We start from the raw sequence: 13,368 nt of genomic DNA, 5'->3' as shown, positions 1-13,368 counted from the left end.
GTAAGCCACTAGCCTTCAACAGGTTTTGGTAAACCATACTGAGTGACTGGCAAGCAAGTCACTAATTTAAGTGGAAGAATGGCTGCTAGGTAAGCCACTAGCCTTCAAGCGCTTATAATATTCATCGAACTTGAGGTCGGTCTGGCATTAATGTTCTTTGAGTCATTCAATGCAGAAAGTCAATTAGATCTAATCTTTATTGGCTTGTGTTGAACACGCTAAGACCGTCCTAACTAATGAGTCAGCGCAATGTGACCAGTGCCCAGTACCACTGCCGAACCTGACTAATGAGTCACAGCTTCACAGTTGATACTAGCACCTTTGCCAAATATGACTAATGAGTCAGTACCATGCACAAGTGAGCAACATTTGCTAAGTATTCCACATTCAATTCATGTCCACATTTATACAACCAACATGCCTCATGAACAACCATGCATGTCACATTTGGGGTGCAGTTTTCTTACCTCTGGTTCGAGCTAGAATGAATAAAAGAACGACCCTTGAGAACGATCAACCTTTTGGTCCTTTAGCGGTTACTTGGTCATAACCAATTATGGGATTTCATCAATAAAATGAATAACAAAAGGTTCCCAAACCAAAACCTAGCCTCCGAGACATCAAACACTACTAAACCGGGTAGTAGGATCGACCCCGAGGCCTAAGGCTTGAATCCCCAAGCTAAAAATCCATTTCTTACCCAAAATGCCCTTATGGGTCGTGGCTCACCCTCCTGACAGAGGCGTTTCCACCCCTGAAACCAACATAGGCCGCGGCTCACCATAGCCATGCCACGGCCCTTTACCCAAACCAACAAGCACCAGCTCGACTTCCCCTGCGTTTTCCCTTGGAACCAAACCTTCAAACCAGTTCCAAACATCAACCTTACACCCAATTCAACCCCTAAACTTCATCTACAACTCACCCTCATCAAAACCCAAGTTAAACATCAACCTAACTTCCATTAATTCCAACTATCCACCAAAGAATTACAAGCTAAAAGCTTAAACCAAAATAGAGTAAAACCATAAAGTTAATGGCTGAAACTCACCTCAAACTTGAAATTAAACCCCCTCCAATGGTTGAACCAACCCTATAAACTCAGCTCCTTGATTTCCTAGCTTGATTCCACACTTTGAGCTCAAAAAATCCAAAGGGAAAATGAGAGAAAATGATGTACGGGAAGGAGAAAAACCTTGCTCTACTTTTGTTTTGTTTTCTACAGCCAACTAAAGCTTCATATAAATCCAAACCAAATGACCTAAATGCCCCTAGGTCATCTAAGGTTTCTAAAGTCATTCCAAGGGTAAAATCGGTATTTTCCACCTATCTCGTTAATCATAATTAACGCTCTCCAATTCCCGCTAATCTCGATAGTCTCAAACACCAATAATTCATATCCCATTACCCTATAACTCCCAGTAACTCTCTAATCATTAAAACACCCCGATACTCACCTCGACCCCCGAGCTTAAGCCTGTTATGACCAAACCGATAATTTATATTTAAAGATCGTCTCATGTAGAATGGCTCGAAGAAACCCACATTATAATGTGGTCTCAACATATATCACCGACATGCACACAAATATACAATTTACCCTCAACGGGCCAAATTACCATCACACCCCTGTAATTAGAAATATGGACACACATGCATGCATTTAACATCATATTATAATATAATCCATATATACATGCATTTTATCATTTAATGGCATAATTAAACAAGTATGGCCCTCCCGGCCTACCATTCCCGCCATTAAACCATAATGGAGAATTCGGGGCATTACAATCGTTCCTTTGCCTTCCCACTGTCTCCTGCAAGATGTGGGCCTCCGCAGATGGTGAGTAAAGTGCCTGCCACAGGAGCTGGCTGTAGAGGTGGCGAGCGCTGGTGTGCAGGTGCTTGCTCGTTGCCACCTTGAGCCTCTTGCTGAGACCTTCTTGCGACTCGCACATATCTTCTCAAATGTCCCTGCCTGATCAGGAACTCAATCTCGTCTTTCAACTGGTTACATTCATTGGTGTCGTGCCCGTAGTCATTGTGAAAATGACACAACTTTGCCGTATCTCTCTTGGAGATATCTTTCCTTATAGCTGCGGGTCGTTTGTAAGGCACGCTTGAGCTGGTCTCCTGGTAGACTTCAGCTCGGGTTTCGACAAGGGTCATGTAGTTGGTGAATCTCGGCTCATATCGATTGCCTTTGGGGCGTTTACTCTCAGAAGCTGAGGGTTCATTGTTCGCCTGTTTTCCACCATTCCTACCATTGCTGTTCCCGTTGCCTTTGTCGTTGCCATTGGGCTTTTCCGACCCGTTGGCGGCTTTGGCGGGCTCTTCCTTAGGTCCCTTGTCTTTGGTTAGCGATTTCCCTTTGTTGGCAATCGCGTCTTCGAGCTGGATATATCGATCAGTCCAATCCAAGAACTCTTGGGTACTTCTAACCCCATGCTTTCTGAGGCTACTCCAGAGGGGTGAATGGCGCCTCACCCCAGCAGTTAGGACCATCATCTTACCTTTATCGCCCACTGTCTTGGCTCCAGCTGCTGCTCGCATGAAGCATTGGACATATTCTTTCAAGGTCTCTTCCTCTTTCTGGTGTATCTCGACCAGCTAGTTGACCTCTGTGGGGTGTACACGACCCGCGTAGAACTGTCCGTAAAATTCCTTCACGAACATTTCCCAAGATACTATACTAGCAGGAGGGAACTTGAAGAACCACTCCTCAGCGGTGTCAGACAGTGTTGCAGGGAAGATCCGGCAGCGGGCGTCTTCCGACACTTTTTGTATGTCCATTTGTATCTCAAACTTATTAACATGAGATACTGGGTCTCCGTACCCATCGAAGTTCGGCAATGTAGGCATCTTGAACTTACTGGGGGTTTTGGCCGAGACAATCCTCTGTATAAAGGGGGTGCCCCTCCTCCTATCGTACTCGATATGGGACGTTCGTCCCCGGACCAGCTGATGTACCGCCTGGTTCTGGGCATTAATCTGAGCCTGAACTGTAACGCCCTACTACCTTAGAGCCGTTACTAAGTGAGTTTAAAACAGGAATTGTGCATTTAATTGACTCAAAGTGGTTTCTAAAACCAAAAGTGTGATTAAACCAGAGTTTGAGGCTGTATTCTTTTAAAATGTTTAACTTCATTGAAAGCGTTAAATATAAAACATCTGGGATCCCAAATTAAGGTTTACAAAATATTTACAACTCAAAATAGGTTTACACTTGATCAGCTATCAAAAGAATGGTTAAATACAGCCATATACAAAATGTCCCCAACCAAAGCAGTCGGGCAGGCCAAACATGTACGTGCCGCCCCCACGCTCTCCATACTCATGGCCGGTTGACTGACTCCTTGCTTTTACCTGCCACACGGAGCACCCGTGAGCCAAAGCCCAGCAAGAAAACCCAAATAACACATAACATATGCAAATCATATAGCTGACATAATTCACTGATAAATAGGAAAAACCATCATGATAAATAAGTACGGCCATGCCGCCCCAGAGGCCTTACCAAAGCCTGGGGTTTCGGTTCTCACCGCGAGGATAACTCATGTATCCCTTGGGTCCCACCCTGAATATAAGCATCCCATGTGCTGAGTGTTACTTTCGGCCCCATGGCCGTACCCGGCCTATGCCGCTCTCGCCCATGCCGTTCATTACATTGTAATCACACATATAGCACATTCGAAATAATCATTCACACACATCATGATTCATTTAAGATTAAACATTTGCACATAATACAATCTCAGGCCATGCCCTACAATCACACAGTGGGGCCATGCCCTAATCTCGGGTGTTATGGTTTTCTTACCTGTATTCCGTGCTTTCCGATGCACCACGGTCACGAGCACGGTCCACTAGCACGAGCCTCTCCGAAATCCTAGTCACAACACACATAAAACACTATTAATACTAACCAAGCCCAAAACCACTTCCCGGGACCAATCCCGTACTCCCGGGACCTCTAAAACCTTAAAACAACACCCCGGAGGCATCCCCCGAACCCCCGGAGCTAAGACCTAAAATTGCCAAAAAAACTATCCTGAAAATTTCCTTGTGCCGCGGCACCCAACAGACAGAAGCTCCCCCGCCGCGGCACACAAAAACCCTGCCGCGGCACACCTTCGCAGACCCAGAATTCTGGGTTTTTCCTGCAATTTTCTCGAGCTTTAACCTCTCCAAATCACCCCAAACCAGGACCTAAGTCTCAAAACTCAAATCCAAACCTCAAATGAACAATCTAACACCCTACAAACACTAGGATCAAGGCCAAAACATCAACACACCCAAGATCCACACCATTGACCTCAAATTCAGCAACCCAAACCAAAACCCATGAAAATCTTAACTCAAGCATTAAATTCCTCAACCAACACAGAAAACAAACTTAAATAAGCATAAGATCCTTACCTCAAGAGTAGAATCCACCCTAAAAGTTTCCTTGATCTCCTCCTAAGCTTCCCACTTCAGCCCCTTCTACACCTCTTCTTCTTCCTTCTTCTTGCCCTAGCCTTTCTCTCCTCTTCTTTTCCTTCTCTTCTAATTTTATCAAAACCACAAGTGAACCCAAATGCCCAAACCGTACCCCCTAAATCCCAGCTGCAAAATGTCTATTACCCTAGACAAAAGACCATTTTACCCCTTCTTCATAACCCTTCCTAACTAAACCTTCAAGGGCACCTAAGTCCTTTCACTTTTATTTCATTTCTACCATTTTCTATCTAAAACTTGTTACCCAAAGCAGTTACAAACAGTTACCCAGGTTACTCAATTACCAACAACTAACCACTCATTCTCAACTCAACTTTATAAGATTCCCGAAGTACCCCTAGGCTCCTCCGAAGCCGGGTACAACATCCCATTGTGACTTTTAGGCTAATTGGCTCACTAGGACCGTCTCGATGCGTGCATCCTGATAATAACACCACACTCACATGGCACAATTCACATAGCACAATTATCACAGATATGCCCTAACATGGCCAAATTACAATCATGCTCATTCTAAGACAATCAGGTCTACATGCATACTAATTCACATAGTCATGCATCTCAAATAATCAAATAATCACATAACGTGCAATAATTGTAATCATGCATTAAGCTCAATAAAGACACACACCAAATCCCATTATGCCCTCCAGGCATACTACTCCAGGCCCTAAGCCTTAACACTGAATTTGGGTCGTTACATGAACAGCTTCTGGGACTGCTGGGATCACCGGTGTCGGGGGAGCGTACTCGTCGTGCCTCTCACGGCGGTCGTTAAGTACGTCCCTAAGATCATCGTCTCTACATCTTTGCTCTCTAGCTCCTAGCTGACTAAAGACATTCGACTGCCTGGGTTGCCCCCTAGCGTTGTGGCTAGCTGGCCTATTTTCTCTAGGTGGGGGGCTTTTGCCTCCACCTCTCTTTTCATTTCTCCAGCCAGCATTTCCTCTGCCAGAATCAGCTTCATTATAGCCATGGCCATCTCTGAATTGTGGCTGACTATGGCGTGACCGGCTGTTCACGCTATTTCATCCTCGGGCTGGCATTTCCCGAGCGTCAGGGGGAGGCCTGCGCTGGTCGTTGGGTCCTCGTGCATTGTTATGCCGTGGTGGGCCCCTGACCGCAGAGCCTAACTCGATGTTCCTTCTGTTGGCAGAAGGACGCTGCCCCCTGCTCGGTAGATTCGTCTCTTCATCCCCTGGGCGTCTAGGGCTACGGGGTGGCTGCCCTGCCCTATTCTGCTTCTGGTGCTGGGGATTGCCTCGACCAGCCTAGAATGGAAGCTGCTGTTCAGGATCCCTAGGTGGGACATCATCCTGAGCCATAGGCGGCTGCTCCGGCCTTTGAGGGCTTGTTGGCTGGAGCGGAGGACTTGGATTGGGACCTCTTTGAGGTGGTGCGCTTGGTGGCTGATCTGACTGGGAGGCTGGTACAGCTTGACTCCTAGCCAGTTGAATGGGTGCTTCAAGGGCGGCCATGGCATCCCTCTGCCGACGATCCATTTCCGCCTGCTGCTCACTCAGCTCTTGGCGCTCGCATTCTATTTCCCTTGGCTGCAGCACCATCGTCTCCATAGCATTCTCCTGATTGGCCCTCAGATTGGCCAACTCATCTTGCAACACTCATAGCGTTGCCCTCAGTGTTTCGGAGTCTAGTTCTTCATCATCAAACTCCAAATGTGGTTCATTCTCGGCCACATTTGGGGGAGGAGGTTGGGATGGTGCAGTTCCAGCAGCCAGTCCAGTCTTCTTGGATGTTTTCACCATTAGATTTTTTTCATAGTTCTTTTCAAACTCTCAATGAAAGCACCAGAATGTTGACCCGCGATTTGGCCAATGACGCGGAGTCAAATATACGACAATGGATAAAACTGCAAATAAGAAAGATGATCTAATGGAAGAGAGGAAAACACCAAGGATTTATAGTGGTTCGGCCCCAAAGGATGGTAATGACCTACGTCCACTTAGTGCTATTATTAAGATTGAATCTCAAAGCAGTGATCAAAGAACTAGGGTTCTTGAGTTTCACAAACTTTGGAAGAAATATAATAAAACGATGGATAATTTCACTATAGCTCTCTCTTTTTCTCTATCTTAGCAAAAAGATTCAGGGATCAAAAGTCCCTTCCTTGAGCTATTTTTTGTATATTTATAGGCTCAAGGAGGGTTACATATGCCAACGTGCCCTATCTTTCCTTAATAACCGCGTATCAAGATAATAATGAAGAAATATTAATCAATGCAGTTATTATAATATTACAGCTTAAGAATGAAATAAATTAGGTTATACGACCAACCTGGTCGTATCTAAAAATTAACCCTGACGAAGCGGTGTGCTTCTGGTCGATAGTCGAGCAGTACCTCTGCCACGTGTCAACTGCGTGTGAGAAATCATTGTCACGTCATCAGTAATCGTTTTTAGGGTAAACATATAGATATAGATTGATAATCATAAATTTGAAAAATAAGAATTAAAAAATGTGAAAAAATGAGAAATTATGAATAATATTTTAGAGCAATTTTAGAGTGTCACGTCACCTTTTTGGGACTATCTAGATATTACTTTGCCAACTTTTTTTTTTTATTTTAACTTAAATGAAGTTAAAGTCAATTTATTCAATCTTGAATGAAAGAAAATTATTTATTAGTTTTAAACCAAAGAAAAAAGTATTAAAACTTCTCTAAGAATTTCTTTAAATAAAATGTCCTGAATTTACCATCAATTTTTGTTGATTTGTTTTATAAGTTATACGATGAAATAATGAAGTGTCAAATTTACCTTAAAATAATATATCTTGTATCTAGTCAAAAGACTTTGTAATTGTCAATCCAATCCATGAATAAGGAGCATATCTATGTATATTTATAGTTATCTAGACATGCCTGTTTACGATTGTTTTGTTTCTTTTTTCTTATTAATATTTCTACGATAGAACATAATGGCCATATACGTTGTCCTACATGCACTTCATGCAAGTTTTACGAAGTCAATAAATAATACCATAAAGGTGGAATATTTTTCTTATGGCCATGTGAACCCGATCTTTTATATGTTCTGACTATTAAATAAACTAATAAAAATAAAATAAAAGCTAGAAGAAAACAGTATTTTACTCTTTCGTTCTATTTTGGCATGCAAAATCAAGATTCATCTGATTCTTTAGCAGTTGTTATGATCTTCAAATATACAAGACCTTATCCACTACAACTCAGGCATATTATTTCCGTGCAAGTTTCTCTATCGTTTTCATTTTTCCCACACGTGTTTGTTTCCCACCTTGCTGGCTTTACACCTTTTTTAATAAAGTAGTACTCGGATTTAGTCACATTAGTTATAACAAAAACTAAACAAAAGCAAGACATTTTCATTCATATCACTTGCTATGGATACAGACTTAAACATGGGAAACACAAAATTTCTACAATTTTAAGCCTAATATTAAACATAAACCCTAGTTTGCTGATACTTAACCTAAAAAGGAAAAGGTCAAAGCTCGTCTGCTTCTTTGTAATAATTATTAAAGAGACTAAATAAGGACAGCAGCATTTGTTTGATGTGTCCTTATTTGGACTCCACTCCATTATTTGATCAACCGGAGTTATCACGCCTTAGACTTTTTAAGAAAGAACCACTCTTGGTGATCTCTCTAAGTGGCTTGTCAGTGAACCTGATTAAGTTATAGACCCAAGCACCAGCTATGGCTCCAAGAGTTGGTGACACAAGATAAATCCATAGTCCTTTATACTGGGTTGCCACAATTGCTGGACCCAAGCTTCTTGCTGGGTTCATTGATGCTCCAGATATTGGCCTATTTAAAAGCCCAACTCATTAAATTAGAATATAATCACGACCCTTAATTTTATATGTAAATATTAGTTTGGTTAATAGTAAAATAAGTTATATAAATTGTTTTACCCTGCAAACATCACATTCAATAGAACAGTAGAGCCCACAGCCAGCCCAGCAAGTTCTCCTATCTGCAAATTGAACAAAATTAAATAACTTAAATAATTAAAACGAAGTGTAAAAAGGGTATTTAAAGATCCATACATCTGTCCATTGTAGAATATTATTAACAAAATAAGTCACCATCTCATTTGAATAAAAATAGAATATAAAATAAATTATTCAAAGTTAATTCTTGGAAGATATTGGACAAATTTTTTTTTTTAAAAAAAGTATATAGTATTAAACCAAGAGTTTGGTTAGAAGAGTTAAGCCAACTGATTCCCTAACCATATTAGACGTGTCATTGTGATAATAATAATAATAATAAGACTAACCGCTCTGTTATCAGTGGAAACACCAGATACAACAAACATAAGGTAAAATGTGATGACGAATTCAAGCACAAACGACTGCATATCCGAGCCTGTGGGAAGTGTTCCAAAGAAATGGTCTTGCTTTCCACTAAATAATAGCCGAAGTGTACCACTAGCTAGAGTTGATCCAAGAACTTGTGCTATTACATAAGCAGGTACCTACAAAACCCAACAACACAATATTATTACAACTCAATATTTGACCCTCTCCTTTTATGAAGTCCACATTGATCAACAACCATATAAATTTGATCTGACTCTGGATGTAATCGCATTTGCATAAAGTCTAGTCTTGACTTTTTCTTTTTAATTAAATTTGCACATTTAAAGCAGAGAGAAATACAGAGAGTTTGATTATTATAGGTCATTGACCTGTAGAATAAAATATGGGTTGGAATCCTATGCTACTTAAATTGTGCAGAAAGTATTTGGGTATTAACTTAGACTGCATTATTTAAGAAATGACTAGTTAAAAACTCTGCTTTTGTTTCAGACAAGTAACATAAGTCAGCAAGGAGAAAATAACAAAAAAAATTATGACTTTCGGTCGTCATTTTCTTATTCTGCACACAAGCTTAATATAATCATGTTTTGGTTAGAATATATTCACCTGTCTGAATGGAAATCTCCTAGTAGTGGCGAAAGCAATTGTGACCGCAGGATTGAAATGGGCGCCAGAGATATGACCAACGGAGTAAACCATTACCATCACAACTAATCCCCAAACTATGGATATTCCGGGAAAAGTCACAACTTTATCTTTAGCCAAATTTACTACCACCGAGGCACAACCAGCAAAAACAAGAAAATAGGTACCCAATACCTCAGCTAACAACTGTACATATGTGACAAATAAGAGATCGAGATTAATTATCAATCAACGTTGTAACAGACAAGAATAACACACCAAAATGAATTAGACAACTGTTGAAAGTTTTGATCATAGAAGAAGAAGAAGAAGAAGAAGAAGAAGAGGAAGAGTGACCCATAAGAAGAAAAGGTGTCACCTTTTGTATGAATGGAACTGAGACACAAACCCCTGAATCTGAGTTGGTCTTAGAGGCAGAGTTGTGATTTGGTTCACCATCTTTTACATTCAGGACATGGTGTCCATTACTTGAAATCTCCGCCATGATATGACGTGGCTGTCACACACCAAAGAAAAGAAGGTAAAAGATGATTGAGAAAGAAAATTAGAACAGAGAAGAGGGAAGTTGCCTCTGGACTCTTCTGATTTTACAAAACCTTGGAGTGAGCAAAAACCCAGATGGGCAAACTCCAATATATATACGCGCACACCGTCCTAAAAGAATGGAAAGTTAAGTACAGTGCGATTTTGACCAAAATATGAAAGGACCCTTATTTAATTTTTATTTTGTCTTATCTTTGTTTTTGTTTTATGGTTGTGTTGGAAAAAAGAAAAAGAAGCAAAGTATTTATAAGTAGAAACCATTGAAAAATAAGACCATTATTTTATATTTTGTATAGTGCACAAGGCATTGAAGACTGCCTCAACTACCCACCGGAAATTCAGAAACATGAATGAGAAAGCTTTTTTGATAAGTATTTTATATTGATGTATTAAATGCAGCTACCTTGTTTGTTGATTTTTATTACCTTTCGGAGTAATTAGATAATTATCACGAGAATTTAGTTGGCTTTTTGGTGATAATTCTTACATATTATTACTGAGTTGGCAACTGGCTTGGGTCTCTTTTTATTATTTTAAAATATATTCTATTTTGTTTGCGATTATTTTGATAACATTTAATTATGACTCTCGTTTGTATAAAAATAATTATCAATATGTCTTAATTGTGGGGTTTGCTTCAGTCTATTCTAGTAAAAAAAAAATATGGGTTGGTAAAGAACAAAAAGAGAATATTTTCTAGGGACAGCATTCTTTTACTATGATGTTGTTTGTTTTATTAAGGGTTTTTTTATTTATTTAATCAATATTAAAACACAATTATATAAATTGGGTTTGTATCATTTTAAGATTCTTTGTTGAAGTTAAATTCCACAAATGCCTCTCTTATTTAATTTATTTTTTGAGACCTTGTATTTTGTTAAATTGCTAAAATGATCCCTAACCTTAAATTTGATCAAAATAACTTAAAATATAACCAAACTATACTTACTTTTATAATTTATCTGATTATATAAAAATAAAAACTAAATAAAACCCTAATTAAAATGAAAAATATTTTTAATCATTAAAATATATTTGTTGACTCGTTTTTGTTATCTCTTATAACACCTAAATAATAATATTGAGAAGATTTGTTAAAGCTAAATAAAGTATAAGAAATGTGTCTAGTGCCCATAAATAATGGATAGAGAGACTTTTATAGTGATTCAGCCCCAAAATGATGTCATACATATACTTAGTCACTATTATTGATCTTGCAATCCATTGACTACATTTGTATTTATCTTTTAGCTATTTGACTCCATTGAAGATGGAGAGAACTCTCTCTGTGAAACACTGTCGCCCATTTTCCTCTCCTCTCTCCTCTTATTTATATTGAAATGTTAGGGTTACATTTGAGTGTGAGCTTAAGTTATTGGGCTTGGCCCAATAATTATACAAAGTTACAATTGACTAGGCTATAGGCATGATTTGGGCTGATGGGTAATGACACTCCAAAAATTGGTATAAAAATTGCCCCCCAAGTCAGTCTTCATGTGTTGCATAAGGCTGACTTATTGTCTGAACTCTATTCAGGTTTCCCTTGATGAGGAACAGACCTTTAGGCCTTGGAGGTATCATTACTTGACTTCGCCGATCTTTTAATAGTGATTCTGGTGCGCCTAGCCTCACGAGTTTTCTTGTGGACCTTAGCCAATTCTTATGCTTGAAGATCCAAGTGACTTAAGGAGACAAATTCTTCTTGCGTGGTTCCTAGAAGAATGATCAAGGTTCTAAGGACCTCTAGGAACCAAGCAAGATGAATGCTCCAGGTTCCAAGGACCTCAAGGAACCGAGCAAGATGAATGCTGCAGGTTCCGAGGGCCTCTAGGAACCAAACAAGAAGAATGCTCAAGGTTCTAAGGACCTCACGGAGCCGAGCAAGATGAATGCTCCAGGTTTCGAGGACCTCTAGGAACCAAACAAGAAGAATGCTCAAGGTTCTGAAGACCTCAAGGAACCGAGCAAGATGAATGCTCAAAGGTTCCGAGGATCTCTAGGAATCACGCAAGATGAATGCTCCAGGTTCCGAGGTTCTCCAGGAACCGAGCAAGATGAATGCTCAAAGGTTCTGAGGACCTCTAGGAACCAAGCAAGAAGAATGATCAAGGTTCCAAGGACCTTAGGGAACCGAGCAAGATGAATGCTCCAAGTTTCGAGGGCCTCTAGGAACCAAACAAGAAGAATGCTCAAGGTTTTGAGGACCTCAAGGAACCGAACAAGATGAATGCTCAAAGGTTCTGAAGTTCTCTAGGAAGCAAGCAAGATGAATGCTCCAGGTTCCGTGGTTCTCCAAGAACCGAGAAAAATGAATGCTCAAAGGTTCTGAGGACCTCTAGGAACTAAGCAAGAAGAATGCTCAAGGATCCGAGGACCTCAAGGAATCGACAAAGATGAATGCTCAAGGTTTCGAGGACCTCAAGGAACTAAGCAAGATGAATGCTCTAGGTTCCGAGGGCCTCTAGGAACCAAACAAAAAGAATACTCAAGGTTTCGGGGACCTCAAGGAACCGACCAAGATGAATGCTCAAAGGTTCCAAAGTTTTCTAGGATCCAAGCCAGATGAATGCCCCAGGTTCTGAGGTTCTCTAGGTACCGAGCAAGATGAATGCTCAAAATTTCTGAGGACCTCTATGAACCAAGAAAAAAGAATGCTCAAGGTTCTGAGGACCTCAAGGAACCGAGCAAGATGAATGCTCAAAGGTTCTGAGGTTCTCTAGGAATCGAGCAAGATGAATGCTCCAGGTTCCGAGGTTCTCCAAAAACCGAGCAAGATAAATGCTCAAAGGTTCCAAGGGCCTCAAGGAACCAAACCATAAGAATGCTCAAGGTTCTGAGGACCTCAAGGAACCGAGCAAGATGAATGCTCCAAGTTCTGAGGTTTTCCAAGAACCGAAAAAGATGAATGCTCAAAGTTTCCGAGGACCTCTAGGAATCAAGCAAGAAGAATGCTCAAGGTTCCGAGGACCTCAAGGAATCGAGCAAGATGAATCCTCAAAGGTTCTGAGGTTCTCTAGGAACCAAGAAAGATGAATGCTCCAGGTTCTGAGATTCTCCAGGAACAGAGCAAGATGAATGCTCAAAGGTTCCGAGGACCTCAAGGAACCGAGCAAGATGAATGCTCAAAGGTTCCAAGGTTCTCTAGGAATCAAGCAAGATGAATGCTCCAGGTTTCAAGGTTCTCCAGGAACCGAACAAGATGAAAGCTAAAAGGTCTGAGGACCTCTAGAAACCAAGCAAGAAGAATGCTCAAGGTTCCGAGGACCTCAAGGAACCGAGCAAGATGAATGCTCGAAGGTTTTGAGGTTTTCTAGGAACCGAGCAAGATGATTGCTCCTGGTTTCGAGGTTC

General features: G+C 40.7%; 1 protein-coding gene across 1 annotated transcript; it reads right to left on the bottom strand.

Moving 5' to 3' along the window:
• Window positions 1-7,847: 7,847 nt before the first annotated feature.
• LOC133800705 (aquaporin NIP1-2-like) lies at window positions 7,848-10,230 on the bottom strand. The gene is made up of 5 exons (XM_062238735.1): window positions 9,833-10,230; window positions 9,436-9,660; window positions 8,787-8,984; window positions 8,419-8,480; window positions 7,848-8,311 (listed from the first exon to the last, which is right to left on the bottom strand). The coding sequence occupies exons 1-5, from the start codon at window positions 9,956-9,958 to the stop codon at window positions 8,092-8,094; spliced, it is 831 nt and encodes a 276-aa protein (XP_062094719.1). The 5' UTR covers window positions 9,959-10,230; the 3' UTR covers window positions 7,848-8,091.
• Between the last annotated feature and the right edge of the window lie 3,138 nt (window positions 10,231-13,368).

Source organism: Humulus lupulus, chromosome 9 (genome assembly GCF_963169125.1).
Source record: "Humulus lupulus chromosome 9, drHumLupu1.1, whole genome shotgun sequence".
NCBI classification, from domain to species: Eukaryota; Viridiplantae; Streptophyta; class Magnoliopsida; order Rosales; family Cannabaceae; genus Humulus; species Humulus lupulus.
This window is presented reverse-complemented; position numbering and strand designations above follow the sequence as displayed.

Coding starts and splice junctions, on each gene's coding strand:
- LOC133800705 (XM_062238735.1), bottom strand. CDS start 9,958: ATGGCGGAGATTTCAAGTAATGGACACCATGTCCTGAATGTAAAAGAT. Junction 9,661..9,832: donor CAGTTCCATTCATACAAAAG/GTGACACCTTTT, acceptor ACATATGTACAG/TTGTTAGCTGAGGTATTGGG. Junction 8,312..8,418: donor TTGAATGTGATGTTTGCAGG/GTAAAACAATTT, acceptor GCTTTTAAATAG/GCCAATATCTGGAGCATCAA.